At 43.6% G+C, this 19,626-nt stretch overlaps 1 protein-coding gene across 8 annotated transcripts in view; it reads right to left on the bottom strand.

The window, feature by feature from the left end:
• Positions 1–19,626, bottom strand: part of PDE1C (phosphodiesterase 1C) — a 315,435-nt gene that overhangs the window by 189,846 nt on the left and 105,963 nt on the right. For 3 of the 8 annotated variants that reach the window (XM_054189658.1, XM_054189654.1, XM_054189656.1), the window contains exons 1-2: positions 16,138–16,283; positions 15,453–15,555 (exon numbers count right to left, since the gene is read on the bottom strand). The exons of 2 other annotated variants lie outside the window; for them this stretch is intronic. In XM_054189658.1, coding sequence (XP_054045633.1) covers positions 15,453–15,553 — 101 coding nt within the window. In that variant the 5' untranslated portion in view covers positions 15,554–15,555; positions 16,138–16,283. Of the gene's footprint in view, positions 1–15,452; positions 15,826–16,137; positions 16,284–19,626 lie in introns of those variants that run through there. 3 more of the 8 variants (XM_054189659.1, XM_054189655.1, XM_054189657.1) reach the window with 2 other exon arrangements.

The raw sequence follows: 19,626 nt of genomic DNA on the forward strand, positions 1-19,626 counted from the left end.
GCTTAAAAAGCCAACAACGGTGGCTTTAAGCAAAGATGCTGGGTTTCGTACTGCCATCTCTGCGTCACCAGAGAGGCAAAAGAAACTACCAGGACATTAACTCTTGCAGCTGATGCAGCCTCGCCAGAGCTTGCCTGCTGTTACCCTTATTTTTGTCACCAACATCGGTAAACATGATCAGAGCTACGTGCAGAGAAAGGAAACTCCTGCTTGAAGAGGAACATTTTACAAATGCTACTTCTTCAGGGGAACCACAATTGTTAAAGAAAACAGTTGCCACAAGCAAATATTTAAAATGAGTTATTCATAGGCTGGAGGAGAAAGAGGGACTTTTCCTCTTCTATATTTAGAAGCTTTATAATTAGCATGTAGAAGATGTGAGTGGGAGCTTAATCATCCGTTAACAAAAGCACCCAACAATGTCTGTCCCTCAGTACTGGAGTCCCACCACGTCGGTAGCTCACGCAAGCTGGGGCTATTCATCTCTGCTTCCCTGCAGGGCTCCTCTCACCAGCTCATTTGGAAGCGCAGAGAGAAAAAGCCACTTTACTGTGAGGAAACATCCACCCCGTAACACGCACATTCTCACAGGTCTTTTTCTTTTCTTTCCTTTCCTGCCAGAGCTGGGCTTCTGACGTTACACTAAGTGTTAAGATAACACTACTAAAAGCCTGTTTCACAGTTTAGCAAACCAATAGCAAGATAAATGATGAAATTTGGCAAAAGACAAACAAGTCTGTCTAGAGGTCAAGGTGGAAGATTCTTCCTGCTCTTTTGTTACCCACTAGTGAATCTCTGGGTTTACTGAATGATATCTCTCCCCTTCCTTTTTCTGTAAGAGCCGACCATAATTCATGTTTACTGCTTTTGTCCCCAAATCCTTCCAGCTCATCGATCCAGGACCCCCAATATTTCCCCTCGATGGCCATGCCTAGCCAGGAGGATTAAGAGCATTTCCCAGCTCCCAAACCCAGGTCCCCTCTCTGGCTGTACGATGACGGCGCAGCAGTTCACACCAGGGGTAGGCACCATCCCCCTGTGCATCACTCCCAGGGAGAGGAGAGGAGGCGGGGGGCTCCGATCAAACTAGATTTTCTGACTGACGGGATCACTTAAATAAATTGAAAATCTTCTCTCCCAGCAGCTCGATATTCTGAATCATGCAGTGCATTACCAATTAATCATCATCATCACAGGATTAGTGATGCATTTATGTTATGTTACCAAAGCCTATACTAATCACCATGTATAAATCAATTCACAAAAACCCAATCTCACAGCACAGACTACGGACCGGCATCTGTCAAAGTTCAGGATCCCATGGGGGCCCTGACCAGAACTCAGAAATATATTGAGATCACCAGACTTCAAAGGGTATGATGCCATCAACTCCTACTGGGTTTTTAATTCCTTAATTGAAACAGGAAGACCAGCTTACTTGCTTTACTCACTCTCTATTCATTAATTTAAAAAAAAAAAAAAAAAAATTTTTTTCTTCCACCTGGGCGATTCACCAGAATACTGTGCTAAGTTAAAAACAATACAATCACAGAGGCTAGTGACAGCAGAGAAGAAGAAATGGTAAGAGGTGGGTGAGGAAAGAAGAAAAGATTTCAGCTGGTACTTGAAATTTCATGGAGGGATTTTTTATGTGGGATTTTTACAAAATAAGAGGAGTCATTTTAAATTGGACCCAGAAATACACGGGGACATAGCGAAATCACAAGAGGATGAGAAAGTCACTCGTCTCATTTTAAGTAGATTAGAAGAGCCTGCGTGCTCTGAAGCATGGGCATGTGTGGCGCAGGCATACAAAGACAAGAAATGTTCACAACTTGAAACAGGTACGATGATTTCAGTAGAAACAGAGACAAGACAGTTGAGAGGCACAAGAGATTTGAGCCGAAAAAGTAGGGGAAAACATTTACATCTCGGAAACAAGAACTACTGCTACAAAGTGGAAATGAAGCTTGTGCTCAACTCACAAGCAGTAAAAAATAATATGTAAATAATTCAAGATCAGAAAATATCCTAATTGATTTTGCCCAAGGAAAACGCTATTTTGATAAATTTGAGTTGATCTGGCTCACCGTTGGGTTTTACCAGTCTGGCTACTGGGTTTTCTAAACAACCGGGCAAAAAAGAAACTTACAGCTTCGTGTCCAAAATAGACGGCAATCATTACGACATACAAACGATCAGTCAATGTCTCCTGTGTTGCTTGTGCTTTGCTGTGACCTTTTGCCAGGGCTCTTACCTGTAGCTTAACAACCAGTTTCATGCTTGGTCATTTTGGGGTCTAACGTGTTTACAGAGTCCACATTAAGCATAGAGGCAATGCGTTTAAATTTTCCTTACAGAAAGGCCTCTGTGATAGCACAGGTGGTGAGGAATGTCTTCTGCAGCACAGCTCGAGGTAGTTCCAATCCCTTCTCTACCCATTTAGTAAAGAGCAGACAGAGCCTGGAGGTGTTACAGATGGGTGTTATGGATACGACCTGCACAGGCTGATATTAATGACGCTATTATGCTATATGCTCTCATGAGAGCTAATGACCTTAAACTGCACTTGAGTCCAAATTCCTTCATTGTTCATACAGTCAAAGTGCTGGGCTCTGGGCACCAACATCCTAGCAAAGCAAGGATTCAAGTATGGGGAAGGAGGAAGAGGGAAAGGGCGGTGGTATGAAGAGAGTCGCTCTAGAGATTTGCTCCTGCAGATAATGAAGGTACAACTGACTTTACCTACTTGGCACGACAAACTCAACCAATGGCTTGATCTCACCTCCCAAGTCTAGTGTAAATGCAGCCACCTATTGACCTTGGGCAGGAGGGTTGGGTAGGACCCCATACAACTACAACGTTATTGTTCAAGCATTAGCATAAGAGATGTATAAGTTAAAGGCGTTTTATTTTCTGATGACATAAAGATGATCCATGATCAATTGTCATGATTTTGTTTGTTTAGCTTAATTTCAACAAAGGGCAATCGTGGCTTGCTCAAACTTCAGTAAACAGCATCTGCTATCAGAAGAGGCAAGGTAACTGCTGTGTATCTTTCCACGACACGGTACGTATACCAAATGAGGAGAAAAAGCAGCAAAGCAAAAGTTTACTTAATTAGTCTGCATTGAACATTGTATGTATAGGAAGGTTTTGAGCAAGACAGTCTGAGGTACGAGGATCTGCAGGGAGCCCTGGGAACCCCACGGGGACAGCTGAGTGCTCCAGCTTTGTCACCAAATGAGGTTTACAGTAAGGCCAAATCAGAAGGGTAAACTCAAATTCAGTAATGGAACTGCCCTGTACTGGGCAATAGCCTGGACTGGGATTTTAATGTGTTGCCATTTTAACTACAAAAGAATTATCAAATGTTGTTCTAAAAACTTCTAAAGATATTTCATTCATGTGGATTTTGTACAGAGCCAGTACAATTACTGAAATCTTGAGGTTCTTTCCCTATATTTACTCAGTTTTCCATCACTCCTCATGTAAAAAAAAAAAAAAAAAAGAAAAACAACAAAAACCCAACAACCAAACCCATAAACAAACAAAAGCAACAAAAAAACCCTGCCATTACAGTTAGTATGGATTTAGCTGAAGCAAAATATGAAGTAAAAAGTAAAATGGTTCTGTTTATGACAATCTAACCCTTTGAAAATAATATAATCTACTGCTCATTCTGCTTTTTCTTAGTACACAACAAGGAAATTCTCTTGTGCTTCACACATATCACATTCTTAAGAAAAACGCGTGCTCAAAAAAATCCAGTTACAGGAAAGTGCGTTTCAGGAAAATGAAGTCTTGACGTCTGAAAAGAATATAGAGCAGTTCTCAGTATTCATGCTTTAAAAATAAAATAAAATAAGGACTGTCAAATCACCATACTGTATGACCTCCATATATTCACTATTTGAAAAATACATATAGTCTGACCGAGAGTTACTTGCTAGCTGGCCGCTCCAGATGACTTACGGAACATTTGGCTCTGAAATTAGTAAAGGTGATGACCTGCAAAGTACAGGATGGGTGGTACTTCAACATGCCTATTCTGTAGCCTCTCCCACTGGAAGAGATTGTGGCACTTCGTGCACAATGGGATCGGAGGGGCCGGGAGGGAAGAATACCTCCCCGCTGCTCTAAGCGTAGATGTGCTTCACATTGTGTTTACACGGCAACACTGACCTCCGCAAGTGGGATGCCGCTTCCTTGCTATTACAATGTCTCAAAAGAGGGAGCACATACGCAATCTTTCCTGTGCGTTCTTTAGTTGTATCCTGTTCGTTTCCCTAAGAAAAGAGCTTGTGGAAACGAGTCATATCAACAAGGAGCGTACAAGGGAACAGTTCCTCTTGGAATCAGGCAAAGCAGAATTTTGCAGAGCACATATAGGGGCAGCATTGATGTATTGTGTACATTGAAAGCACACAATACTGTTTAGCAGGAATTCCATTCCCCCAGTGGCAAAAAGCTGTTAGATCCTGGAAGAAACAGGCATGTACAGATTAAAACTTATTTTAATCACTGCTACTATGCAAAACAAACATATTCAGATTCTGCGGGAGCCAAAAAGGCAGCTGTCCAGTTTGTTTCATGCAGGGTGGCTCTGTGATTAGTTACAGCACGCACAATGATGGGGAGAGGGAGAATCATTCTTCATACTCTGGATTAAATATCAAGACAGGAAACATGGACTGGAATTACATCAGACCAGACCAGCCGCGTGCATGAAGTTGCTAAACAAATCTGCATCTTGCCCTAAGCTCTAGTAAATCTATCAGACTGTTGGTTGTTATTGTTTCCCCCTCCAACCTTCCCCCCCCCCTCCCCGAACACAACCCACCCCCTCTGTCTGCTAGTAGACAGCTGGTGTGACGCAGAATTTTAAATCTCATGGTTTTGTGCCAGGCCCTCTCCTGACTCCGGGTTACAGGCTGAAACACTCAGATTACTGTTGAACAAGCCTAAACACGGGGTGAAAAATTTGCTGCACAAAGATGCAGTGTTCCCTTTCCAAAAGAAGCTTCACTTACCCATCCCCACCTCCCAACCACCCCCTCCTTCAGCGCGTTCTGGTAGTTTTTTTTAAATTATGCAAGCCTTTTAGCGACACTACTTTGGGTAGCGAGTCAGGACTGCTATTTGTCCTGACAGTGCCTTCTCATTAACAGAACAATTATTAGTCACTCTTAGGAAAAGGCAACATTTAAACTTCTCATGAAGAGCCAATGCCCTTTTCCTGGACTTCCCAGCACACTCTGTTTCTGCAGAAGCAGGGACATTACAGAGGGAAGTCATCTGAACAACGAACAACGATGGGTCTCTGGGATAGCCAGTGCAAACCTGTTTGCAGAGGAAAAGTGGTTTCACGGAGGCTCCTATCCTCAAAATTGCTGGCTGCAGCGGGGCTCAGCACCTTCGGCAGACTGCCTGCTACTCTGTCAACGCTGTTCCTGTATCACTACAACATTATTCTCTGCAGAGAGCACAGAAGGTTGCCCATCTTTCCTTCCTTCACCCCCCCCCCAGGTGTGAATGACACGGGTGTGATGGCACACAGCTGCCTCCACAAAACTAGGCATGAGGGCAGAGGGAAGGAAAGGAGGAAGGAGGAGAGGGAGAGAGGCGGCATCTGCCACCATCTGCAGCTCGGAAACGCTGCCCTGCGGTCTCGGCGTGGGAATTCCTCACCACAGAGAGGGAAACTTCGGGAGAGGGAACTGGGACGGACGGACGGGTGGGTGGATGGATGGGAACAGCGTTGAGTGTGCATACAGAGAATGGAGGAGGCTGTGCGAGATTTCTATTCCTTAAGGCCCTACTCCATGCTATCACCAGCTGTCTCACAAGCATCTAGATGCCACAGCAACCATGGTGGGGGGGTGTCTTCAGAAGCCTCAGATATAAAGATGTATTTAAATAAGCAAGTCCTGTCCTTTCCACATACCAGGTGCCACGGTTGCGACAGCGATTCCAGTTCTGAAAAGTTTGGCTGCTGTAAAGGAGGAGCCAAGTTCCCTGCCTCTGGCCCAGAAGAGGAGCTGATCTTCCTCCATAAGGTAAATAGGTAATTCAAAACGCAATTTGATGTTTCATAGATTGTGAAGCTAGGTGGGACCATTATGGTAATTTACTCCCAGTTATTCAGCAAATTTGCATAACTGAGGAATTTCATTCTTCTCGATTTGCAAGAGGATATCTTCACTGCAGTCAAGCTAATTAGAAACATGTCTTCTGGAGATTGCTGAGCATTTATACAAAAGCCTTTCTCTGCAAAGCACTTTAAAGACACTCTCTATACGACATGAATGACTTCATCTACACATCCAGTCAAACTGCATCCAAATCCGTAGGCTCTCTCTGCACCTGGAACACTGGAGCAAAGAGGGAAAGGAAAATGACTGCTCAGACAACGCTAACAGGAACACTGAGAGGGAAAATTTTGACTGGTGTAACAACAAGAATGTGGCCAAGACACCAAGGAAAGTTCTCTCGTCCTCTAATGAAACGAAGCAATAGCCTCCTGAAGAAGAGATCTTCATTCGTGTGAACAAAGACATGCTCAGAAGGCGACCGAGCAGCAGTGTTTCGTGCAGCGTTTATAACCAGAGGTGTCCTTCGAGCATCCAGGCTTTCCTGCAAGGTCTCCCATTAGACTCCGAGTGAGGCAAAAAATACTGCACTACAGATTGTGTGGCTTTTTCAAACGCCCTTAAAGGCAGCCCTTCTCCCTGTGGTTTTCAGCAAAACTCAAACTCCTAAATCAATTGTATATATGTTGTGCTATGAGCTATTCTAATCTGGAAGTAAATACATCTAACAAATGTTTACAGGTAGGAAGCTGAAGAACTCACAGGACTATCTCTTTCCCCACCACCACCTTTTAAAAAAAAAAAAAAACAAAAAACCACAACAAAACTCTCTCTGGTTCTGCTCTCCACCCTCTTTATGAGTCAGTATGCTCTTTTGTAGATGATCTCCCAATTCTCCCCTCCCAGTCTCAACCCCCACGGTTTCCTCTCCTTTCACTTTTCGAGCAAGTCTGAAAAAAGAGAGTTCTCCCATCTGACTGTAGCTGTCTCTGCTGCATCAATATGTGTATAGGAGCATATTTAAATTGTGTATTCAGACTCTTTGCTTAGCAGACACCAGTAACTGCTTACTGCTAGTGAATCCCAGAAAACCAGCTGCTCCACAGGAGGCATGGGAGGAAGTGTGATCTGAGCATCATTTACAGCAACCATCTGAACTGCTCAGCCTTGCAAGAGGGTTTATGCTCTACTTCTGCTCCTTTGCCCTTGGATGCTGGCTGTAGCTCGTGCCATGCGCCCCGCAGGGACTCCCTGCCTGACACAGCTGTAGCTCAAGGGCTCTGTACAGTCTTAGCTGTTAAAAATTGCACAGATCTTATGTTTAATTTGTGCTAATCTTGGTGTTGAAAAGAGATTTGCACCAAGCCAGGATTCGTGCTACAGATGGATATTGTGCAACTTTCTGTCTTGGCTAGGAGTTTTGTGCATGAATAGTATCTGTCCCTAGGAGTGTAAGAAATCACTCCTAAAGTGATGACACAAACCTACTAATAGCCATTCAAAGTGTCACATTAATAACAAAATGACTCCACAGCTTGACAGATATGGAAGAAAAGCATGGAACTTATCATACATGTCTATATGCATCTTAATAACTAAGTTGTCTCCTACATCTCTCTCTCCAAGCAAGATTATGACAAACCTCTGCTGCTGCACGCCTGAGCTCACATGGACTTCTCTACCCAATGTCACCAATTGCTAGGCGTGGAGGTCCTCCCAAAGAAGGCAAGACAGATTGCTGTGACATGAATTGGCAGAGGCGCAGCTTTTCAAACCTCCTCCTGACAGCCATGTAGACCTATGGCTCTCCGAGAGCTCTGCACCACCCCCCCACCCTTCTTGTCCAGTAAAATTAAAAAATGCCCAACATGGACATTACCACTTTTTTAGAGGAATCCTCATTCCACTGAGGTCAACCAGCTGAGTTTATTACAACCAGTTTCACCAGAATTTGAGCTGCACTCTTAATCTACTGCAAAATTTTAATTCTGGTTTCTTTGTATTTATAATCACATGCTCAAAATGAATCTGCTTTTCAACTATCCAAGACAACTGCAGACAAATTTGGGCAGGGGCCCGGAGCAGTACTGAGTCTGCTGGAGGAAGGACTATTGCTCAGCTACAATTCAAATTTAAGCATAAAGTTGGGCTTAACACTGTCAGAGAAAATTTTGCACCACCACGGGGCTAAACAACTTTTCTCAAGCCATCAATTACTTGGAAAACCTAGCTTTTCAAAGTAAACAAACAAAAAAACCGCTCCAAAGACCAGGAACTGGATTCTAATTTCACCCCCGCAAATGCATCGGTATCAATGAGGTCATTCTTTCCAGTATTTACAGCACGGTTCAGGAGATCAAAAACAGCCTTATGAATCCAAACAAGCCCTTCTAGAAAACCTCCGCTTTACCCAGTTCCCCAGTGTTTTGAGAGCAATTCGCATCTGTAGAGGTATGTTTCACAGCTGCTATAGCGTTTTAATGGGTCAGCCCTAATAAGTGAACCTCAGTCTTCCCTCACCTACCAGTCGGGATCAGAGTCAGACCATTTCTAGTATTTTGAGGGGGCTGAAGTGATTTTTTGATGCAACAAGGCAAGAGAGAATGGAACAGGAAAATGTCACATGAATTGCAGGAAGAAAAAGAAACATGCGAAATAAAAATCCCTTCAAGGGCTGAGTTGGGTTTAATATAGTGTTTGAATCCACCAAAAGCTGGCAGATTAGGAGATGAGCTGGCCTCACAGCCTTTAAAACGCACGCACACACACACAGAGGATTTTTCAGTGCTGCCTTCCATTGGTTTTTATTTCTTTCTGTACGGACTTCTATCCCACCGAGACAGTTTTACGAAAGAATTCCAGAAAGACACTCTTAATTTTCCTTTGACCCGAGGTTTAAATTCATCTTCCCCAAAATAACTTTTTTCATATCCTTGTTTCCTATGCAGGATTGGAAGCTTTATAGCAGTGATATTTGAAAAGCACTGAATTTAATATTACAAAGGGAGCCCCTTTCTTCTACGACAGACTGTGGTCTTCTTTTTATGACTGCTGAAATAAATAATTGCTTTTTGGGCTGCAGGTATGATTCACTTGTATTACCTCCAGAAGAATAAAAGCTTTTTTATGATTACGGCAAAAACTAGAGAGTATATATTATTTCTTAGTCAACATTTTAGTATTAAACACGAAGTCTTCTCTCTTTTGTTACCTAGAGGATTCATCTATTGATTTAGGATTCAAATAAAAGTCGCTGGGTGGAACAAAGTAACGGAAGGACTGTGGCAAAATGTATCAGTTTACTGAATTACTACACCTCCAAACACTGTACTTTTAATTAACTTTTTCTGAAGTTGATGTTCTGCTATTTAATAGAATGTATTCTCTCCTCTGCCCATTTGTCAGGCATGAGATTAGCAGCTGGCAGCACTTCTCCTGCTCCCTTTGCTCCTTCAAGGACTATACTGCAGGCAGTATAAAACAAGCTGTTACAGGTTAGTCCAATGGTAAAATTCAGCCCTTCTTCACACTACAGGGAGAACAATATTATGGATCAACCAGACCCCAATGAACCTTAAAACTAGTTGAGTCATTCATACCCACAGAGTAGCTCACAGAATCTCTAGGCCACGCTGGAGCGCTGCCGCCTCCAGCATGTACCCAGCACCCACTCAATAACCAGTAAGACCTTCTTAATCCTTCTAGAAATCGTGACAACCTCAGGAAAAAGTGAAATTCAGATCTAAGAGGTCTACAGAGAGGTTTCCTGACGTGATTCTCTGACAAATAATCCCAGTCTATGGTCATTAGGAAAGCCAAACTAGAAACAGGGTGGCATCAGCTGTATTTAAACATGGTTGAAGGTGGCTCAGTTCTGCTCCCGGGGTGAACAGGGCTTCAGTTGAAACCCAGACCCTCAGGAGGTTCAGAGGACTAAAAACAAGACCTAAGACAGCCCGAGTGCCTCTCTCACCTCCGGAAATGAATTAGCATATTCATATTTTCCACTTGAAAACTGACTAATTTACACATTTCCTAACAAAGTGGTGCTTTCTGAGGGGCGTTTTTAACCTCTACTATCTGCTGCCAGCTAAAATATTTGGGCACAAAGCCCACTGTGTAGAGCGTGCCTCTGGAATTGAAGGGAGCTCTCTGTTTTCCTGTTTACAATGGCCATGTAAATGAAAACGAAGCAGATCAGGATACCGTCACTGGCAGAACCATTTGTCCTGTGTGTGACATTTTTCAACTAAAAAAACCTAAAAATATCATAGAGCACATACAGATAAGGCAAACAACTGAGTGGTGGCACTCTTGGCACTTGCCAGATCATCTTCAGTCACCAAGGCTCCATGCTCTTCCCATTGAAATCAGTTGCTGCTTCACCATTTACTCCAAGAACAAATCTGTATCTTACACAAATGTTTGCACTGGGACCTCTTCACTGTCAATGGTACGCATGATGCTTTGCAGAGGAAGCTGAGGATATGCCCCTAAGTGCTGAAATTTTGTTTCAGATCTACAGCAAAACGATGAAGTTTTCAAAGACACTGATTTACATGTGTTTCTATCTTCTTCCCCCACCAGTTTTCTGAGACCAATTCTACACTGACAGGTTGGAGAAGGAGAGTCCAAAAAATGAGTTCAAAGTCAAGCATTCCATTTGAGTTCCGAGATTGCTGCTGTTTGTAATGTCATCTTCAGCAGCACCAGAAAGTACTACACTGAGAATGAAGGGATTTATTATGTATTTAGCAATTTAATATTCTAATCCCAGATACTGGGAAGAAGGTTAAAGTCCATTTTCTCTTCTCTCCTTCTGTAATGCTTAAAGCATTGCAGGGGCAGCAGCAGGTGCCAGTGATGCTGGGACTGCTGTAATAGCTAGAAACCAAAGTTTTCTTTTTCTGGATAAAAGCAATGAAAATCAAACCAAAAATACCTCCAAGCTGGGTCTTCAGCTGCTGTAAACTAGCACATTTCTACCAAAACTAGCAAAGCTTTTTGGATATCTGCCTCTGCATTCTTCAATGCCATCAGACACGACATCTAATCCCAGTGTTGAAAAGGGCTTCAGCGCTTTCTCTGTTCTTGAGAAATCGGGAGGTAACTGAAGCCACTTTATGGGAGTTCACAGTCCCACAGCTAGTCCAAGTGCTAAAACAAGAACATCCCAACACAGCCACCACTGCTGACGCCTCCCTAGAGAAACTGTCAGCTTGAAAAGCCACCATGCAGTCATATTCTGAAATCAGGTCTCCAAGCTCTGCTGCTAACGCTGCCCTGTAATGGGTCCCACCTAATCTTAACTGCTACGTTTTGCAGAGCAAAAGGTCCTGAGCTTAAGAGGGTGAGTTGTTAGCAACCGTAGGAGGGTGAAGGACAGACTCATATGTAACTCCTGTGTATACAGTGTTCAAGCCTGGAGCTTAAAAAGGCAAGTCTGAATAAAAGACTGCCTTCTGGACAGGATCCGTGGGGCAAGAAAGACAGAACAGAGCAAGAGACTCAAGGCCCTTTTTCTGGCAGCAGCAGCTATTGAGAGCCATAAGCAAACAATCAACACATCCTTAAGAAACACAGTTTCTTGCAGGCTGAGCTTGTCAGCCTTCAGGGGTGAGCACTGCTTGGGAATAAGAGGCAACTGTTATTGTTGCCTGACTTGTGTAAGTCAGGCCCCTCGTGAGGACACAAACAATGGAATGGAGGAGATCGGCTCCTGAATTAACACAGGCTCAGGAGTGCATGTATACACCAGCAGTGTGCAGAGGCGGCTGGGGACTGCAGCAGCCACGGAGTGAGTGCCCACGTGTGCTTGTGGGGACAGAGAGGCACGGGGTGGTGGGGAGGCACCACTTGCACCCAGAGGCGCTCCTGGGAGGCAGGCGGCCCTCTGGCAGCCAAGAGGGAAAGCCCCGTGTGAGATATCCCTGAAGGGATGTGAAGCTGCTCCAGTCCAATTAATTTATGATGACGATGAAACTCAGAAGCGGGTCTGTTTCTGGGAGGTCCCTGCTGCAGGGAAAGCTGGTGCGTTCGTTCCCAGGGAAGACGGCCCCTGATGGCTGCATGACTGGTGTATGCAGCTCTTTTGCTGGAGTGAGCTCCTACGAGGAGAAATCCAGAGTGAACCTCTCCCTGACATTCGGGCACAACATGAGAAAAAAGAGCAAAAGCATCAGTTCTCAACTTTCAAGATTTTCCCCAGAGAGTTTCATATACCTCTAATGGTACTTTTGCCCATGAAGCAGCTCATTCAGAAACCTTTCCTGAAAGTTTATTAATATTAAACCGCTAAAAGATTCTTTTCTAAGCTGTGATTAAACCTAAATTGGTATCTAATAGGTCATGTATAAAAGACAACATTTATTTCATAGATCCCTGGTTCAAGACACCCAAATATTTTGTCACGGATGACGTACTGCCCAGTGAGACAATTTATCATGCTCCCTTAAACCTAAGAAAACATTATGACTCCACTGACTTGATTCTCCTATAAATTGCTCCACAGAATCATTAAGCCATGAATATATATATGTCAAGTAAAAACATTTCAGTAATGGTATTGCATTAGTATTTTAGCTTATTCTTAAACAATAAAAGCAAAAGGAATCTATATGCAGCCTAAGGACCATCACCTGATACTGCTATCTTTACAAAGCAACCAGGGTGTCCTGACCAAGAAGACGTGTGTTGGAGAGATACGTAAGGAAAAGGAAAGGGATTTCCTTCCACTCCACTCCAGAGGCAAATTCAGTATCTTGTCTGGCTCTTACAGCAACATATGGCTCATGTTACAAGAAACACCTGGCTTCAGCCTCACAAAAACCTGCCCTTTGCCCGCTGCCCAAAAGATCTCCCTATTCCTTGAAAATCCACACCCCGTGCCCAAACCTCCAAAGGCCAACCATCCTGTAGGACAGAACTGTACCAGGCACATGGCAAAAAAAACCCTCTCAACAGACTTGCTTAAACAAAAAACACAGTGCATTAGGGGAGTCTGAAAAGAGCCTCACCTCGACCACCCCTTTGCAGCCTTTGGGTTTCCATTCCCTTCAATCCAAGTAGGCTGAAATGGGGTGAAAATTAAAAGAGCCCCCTTCCCCACCCCCTGGAAGAGCCAGGTATTGCAAGAGGTGATGAATATTGGTTTGCCCACTGAGTAAACACAGCAGCTGGGGGTGGGAAAATGGGAAGGAACATACCAGAGTTGCCAGAGGTGAAGTCCTACCAGGGAGATGTCCAACCCAACGCTGAACACCCGAGACTTGTTTAAATCTTCACAGCCCTTCTCGTTTAAGAAGGGGTGCCAGTGACCCACTGGGTATCTGCCTGCTGCAGACTACAACTCCCGGGGCAGTTTCAGCCAGCAGCGTTCTCTCTCTCTCCCTACCTGTATAACCCTGCTCCGGTAGCGCTGTTGTGACTTTTAACTAATTCCTGTGTGATAGGCCTGTTGGTGTACCAGAGGCAGGGGAGAGAGACGTCTTCTCAAGTAGTATTTGATCTCTCCAGGATGAAGCATCTTATTTAAGAGTTAATTAAGATGGCTGTGCACATCTGATCATTCTTCTTACACACATACGCATGCATAAAAACAGACAAGAAAATCCATGAGATACGATGCCAAACCTCAGCCTGCAGCCAGTTTGTCTGTGTGTGTATGCATACGCTAAAAGCCTCCATATGACGACTGGGAATTGAAAATCTTCTATCTACAGTCTTTAATTAGAGCAGAACACATTTCAGTTTTCATCTTGTGATCAAGAATTCTACAAAAAAACCCCACAATCCTATCTCCACTTTAGGCAAAGAAATCTTGAAACTCCGAAGGAGAAAGGATGAGTTTGTTACACTCACACACGCTGCCAACAGAGAGGGCTCTACTGAAAAACAGCCTGAGGTTTAGTTATTACAAATCTAGAATAAGTCTTACAGTTTTGCCATATTTACAGAAGGTAGAAGAGACCGGAACGAACTTGACATATAATACGCAGACACTGCATTGTACTAACAGCAGGAGAGATCCTGAACTACAACGGCGTTGAAGAATTATCTATGAACTTCAGGAGGAATCCAAATCAGCATGCTCCTAAACTCCATATTATACAGAAATTCAAGGACTCCTAATACTACAGCATGGCACAGACTTGAAAATAAGAGGGTTTGTTTTGTGTGACTGTTCTATTTGGAAGGCTTACAAGACAGCTGTCATCTACTTTGATTAAGTTCCTTCACAAAACAGGCTTCCTGGAGTGACGCCTTGAAAGAAATACATATTCATGCACATCTCTTAGACTGCTTGGAGTGCTACAGAAGTTTTGGATATGCTTTACAAAATATGGCATCGCTGCTCACACAAAATAACACTCAAAGAGCAACTCAAATTTAACTTGGACCCATTTGTTTTCAGTTATTAGCCTACTCTTTTTACGTTTTCTTGCTTCTGCTGTTTCCTAGCATCCTTGCTCCCTTCCCTCCCCCCTTTCCCTTGAGGGCTGAAATTTTAATAACTCTAACATGTGAGGCTGAAGAAAAAAAAAAAACAACACAGGGAGGGATGCAGCTTAACATGGTAACGCTCCTCTTTGCCTTGGCCAAAAACTGATGGGCAAATAAATGCTTTGCTGCCAGTAATGGATCTTATTGCTGGTAGACAGTATTTTACATACTGAGAATCTGAAAAAGATGCCAGACATTGACTCTAAATAAGCTACGTAAACTCTACAGCCTATAAACTTTTACTTTTCTGCAGTGCCAAGTTCTTCTTTAAGCACAGTTACTTTTTTCCTACTCGGGAGGCAGCGTCCCATCATTTCATGGCAAGTCAGGCTTAATGTATAAATTAATAAGTACAATCCAATCTGTGGAAGATGAATTTGCTGCTGTTAGAAATGTTTTCCAATTGTGCCTTCTCTGTCTGTTTTGTCCTTATTAACCACGTCAGTGCCAGAAATGGTGTACGTTTACGGAGGAAAAAAAGTCTTCTGTACGTTGCATCTAAGGGTAAGATTACTGAAAACAGAGGATCCAATTAAGTACCATGCAGGCTATAACAAAACTTTTCTAGTATAGCAGCTAAAGTCATTAGCATCTCAGTAACTGCTTATATCTTACAATGCCTCATTAATGACATTTCTACATTCCCATTGGAAAATGTTTGTTCAATGTAACAAGCAGTTCAATTTAAGGAAGCAAATGGATCTTTTGCAAATACTAATTCACTGTATTTATGGAGAACAGGTGTGGAAACTCCTGGGAGATTTTGAAGGTACCAGCAAGAACGGAAAAAGAAAGTGCTACAATAATTTTGACAATGGGAGGAAATGGGAGAAGGATATGAAAAAAAGTACTACTTACAAGCCTCGGAGACGAAGCCAGATTTTCTCTATTTGCTCTGGCTGTAGGTATTTCAGAGAGTTGCTCTCAAATTCTTCGATTTCCTTAGTCGGTGACTCCATAGCTGCAGGTTACCGCTTTGGTTAAAGCTCGGCGAGGACGGATGCTGCCCCCCAACACATGCGCACGCTCCACCTTTAACGCTGCCCGGGAGCGGACAACATTTTTGCCAGCCACTTCTCCCCCCTCCCCGCCAGCAGCGGGGCTGCGTGGGCAGCCCTCCAGCCCTCAGGTGTACGCGGGGGGCAGCTGTGCCAGCACCCCACCATCCTCGGGCTGGCCGAGGGGATTAGAGGCTCATCTCCAGATTGCAAACCCACACGGATTTTTTTTTTTCCTTCCCCCCCTCCCTTTTTTTTTTTTTTTTTTTTTAATACAATAAACCAAGGACACAATCAGTAATACCAGCTGAGGGATCTTTATCAAGGGAGGAGGGGAGGAAAATCCCGTGCTGACAACTGAGCTGTCTGTGCGGGCAGCTGGGCAGTGGGGTGACTGCTCGGGTCCCAGGGCCACACACTGACTACAAGGTTCCCCCCCCCCCCCGCCCCCGTCGTCCCCACGCAAGTGGCAGCTCACGGTCCCTCCAGGCTCGCTACCCCCAGCCCTGGCATGGTTTCGTTTTTTTTTTTTTCCCCCCACTTACCAGCAGCGCTGCCGACAGGCTCGAAACCTGACAACTGAGGAAAAAGTCGTCTGTCAGCATAGCCCAGGCACGGCTTCTCTCTCTGCCTCCCTCTCTCCCGCACACACGCACAAACACAGCCGCGCGAGGGAGAACGGGCTATTGGAGAAAGGCTGGCTCTGATGAAAAACCCAACCAAGCCAGACCATTTAAAAAAAAAAAAAAAAAAAAGGGGAAGGGTAAATTACAGAAAGTGAGCGACTCACTCCTGGCAAGCAGCCATCTGCTTCATTGCAGTCAGCCTGCTTTCCTCAGAGAGCGACGCGCAGCACGGGCTGTAAGGCTTCAACTGGGGCAAAACCCACTTTTCAAATAAATAAATCTGTAAAGCACTGTTGCCTAAAGCACCCCAAAACACAGCAGGGGAAATCCGTGCACTGAAGAGAGATCAAGCCCAACACGTTAGTCACAGATATATCGATGCCTTTGAATACAAACCACAAACAATACATTAAGAGAGAACACACTATTCATAATGCATGAGGCTTGAAACAGGACCTATGGATCAAACTCAAGGGTTTTGCCAGGGGAGGTTAAAACCCAATTCTGCAACAGGACGCCCGCCTCCGGGTCCCCCAAAGCATGCCCGTACCGACCCCAGGCACAGCAGGGACCAAGACACGAGGGCGGCATCCCTCTCTACACGTGTGGGGTTCCTGCTCTGGACAGGAGGAAGGACAGGGATTTCCTTCATTGCACTGACCCGATCAATCACGTCTCAAACTCTGCCAAGATCCCCCGCATGCATCTCTTTAGTTAAGGTTATTGATGTGGTGCTTTTAGCCGAAGCCACCAGAGCTGAGGGAAAGTAACTGTCAAAACGTTGTCCTAGCCTTAACACATTTTGTCATGTATTGCAAAAGTTGCCCCTTGAGAAGCAGAGCCTGCAACAGAGGAGTTCGTCGTGTGAGGGAAGACAGGCTCTAGTGAAAACATGCTCGCTGGTGATGGCTTCCAGCTTTAGTTGTGCAAGTCCACACACTGACAATCTGAGTAGCTTGTGGAAATGTGAAGAATACATTGATTAGCCTCATCAAGCAAGCCCCTGTTTAAAGAACTTCAACCAGTTCTTAGTCATGTAACTTGACTACTTCGAAATCCAGCCAGGCAAAGTAAAAACAGACCATCCTGTCTGCACAGCGATTCTCCTACCCCATGGGGAAAAAAAAAATAAGATTGCAGATGTATACGTTATGCAAAATCAGTGGGGTTTCTGCTTTGGGATCTGTTATGTGCAAGACAGCATATAACTGGGCTCTGAAACTGTGCTGCTGAGTTTGTGCAACAATTTAACAATTCACTTTCTTGTTTCTGCATATTCAAGAGTGCTTTTCATACACGGGAAAACTAGAAGCCTTGCATCCATTAATGCAAAAGGCAGTTTTCACTGGTGATGGGGGACAGAGTTAAAAAAAGCTTTGAGGTAAAACCAAAAATCTTTAAACTTTTCTTCCAAAGTAGAAAAAGTGCCAGGGTTCATTATAATTCCAGTGAGATTATACACAACTCCATAAAAAGTTATATTGTATTGATAGAAAGAGAAGAGGCTATACTGAATTAAAGATTGCATTATTAGAGTTTTGCCAAATTTGTGGCACATTCGACCTTGTCAATAAGATGATCCAGCCTTACTGATTCATCAGGAAGACTCAGAAGCTCAGCTACATGTTTCACAGGTGACAGGTAATCATTTCCCTACTCCTTATCTCAGTGTCTCCATCTGAGAACCAGCACAGCCTTACCACCTACCTACGGAAAGGACGGCGAGTTCCACTGATGATGAGGAGACTGTAAGAGCAAGGCATTATTGTCCTTCATTATTTCTGCATCATTTTGCCAACATGCGTACAATACCCATTTGATATTAAGATTTTCATAAGGCAACCCATCCCATCTAAGGAAACGCTTTGTAGCTTTTAGTATTCACACAAATCGACACAGAGATGCTGAGATTTCTATTTTGCTGCAGGAGGCAAAGCTCCCTCACTCTTAGCTCCTACGGGTTTTAGATATTTTTAAAAAAAAAACCTCACGCAAAAACCAGAGGCAGGTATTCAATCCCATGGGCAAGCGGCCTACCACAGTTACATGAAGTGGCTGGCAGAACAAAAATCCCCATTTACACTTCATTTTTTCCTGTATATCTCTTTCAATTCTATTGCCGGATGCACAGAATTGCATTTTTCCCATTCAGCTTTAGTCAGGAGCATTTTCCATGAAGTTTCATTTATTACCAGGAATCATCATTGGAACAGAGGCGTATTACCAACATGCCACAACCCATACACTTTTTAAATAGCATTTTCCCTTGAAATGATAAACTTATCAACTCAAGCTCATGAGTAAAATATAAGTCAACAACAATCTGATGCTGGTGTAACCTGTATGTCTGTACCTCAGCCGTATGTTATCTATTTAAGCAGTGACTCATTCTTTTCCTCAGTAATAATCGACCAGTTGAGATTAGCAGAACCCAGGTACTTTTCACCTTCACCGTGTTATTATTTACTATGAAAATTATACCCTTAAAATACCAGATAGTGCCAGAAAATATACATATATAATGACAGAAGAGGAAAATGTTACGAAGGAAAGCAAAAAAAAAAAAAAAAAATTTTCAGCTGATACCTAAAAGCAAATAGAGAGGGATGAGACTAAGAATTAAAGGAAAGATACTATGGACTGCAGAAATATCAGAAAAATTATTAACTAGTATCATAGTTCTGAAGACAGTCATGCAGGGAAGAAAGACTGGGCAGACAAAGATAGCAAGGTGGAGAGAAGAAAATAGAGAACGATGAGATTCTGTGCCAGGCTAGGATTACCTCCACAGATTTGAAGAACTAAACTAATATTGAGTGGATCCTGTTAAAAAGGTGATACAGGAGAACTTAGATATCCTCCTGGTCTTGAATTGTGCATGGCCTTTTGTTTCATTGTATTTTGACCTCCAAGAGTCTTTGAGATCATAAGCTACAGAATACAAGGACTGTGCATTCTGATAGCTAATTGTAAAAACAAATAAAACCGGGAAGTTGAGACAGCGAGGCCAAATCAGGAGAATGCAGACAAAAAAGCCATCACACACAACTGTTAAGGAAACTGAGGGCTGGACTGATATGATGTCACAGCAATGATATTTATAGGAATTATGGGCAGAGATAGGGCTCGCAGCATTTGCAGGAACCAAGGTGATATGCAAAACATGAACTAGGAGAGGAAAGAGCATTGGCAAGAGCGACACCAGCATCGGAGCCCATGGAAGCAAATAGAAAGTCTAAAGGCAGCCACAGAGGAATCGGGAACGTGTCTGAGGATGCTGCTCCTGCCAACAGCAAACATTTTTACAGTTATGACACTTAGCTGAAGGAAGTTGAGACAAAGACACCAGTTTATCTGCTCAATGCAGGCAGAGATGGCACTGATGAGAGAGTCATGACACAAGGTGGC

Source organism: Rissa tridactyla, chromosome 2, assembly GCF_028500815.1.
Source record: "Rissa tridactyla isolate bRisTri1 chromosome 2, bRisTri1.patW.cur.20221130, whole genome shotgun sequence".
In the NCBI taxonomy this organism is placed as follows: Eukaryota; Metazoa; Chordata; class Aves; order Charadriiformes; family Laridae; genus Rissa; species Rissa tridactyla.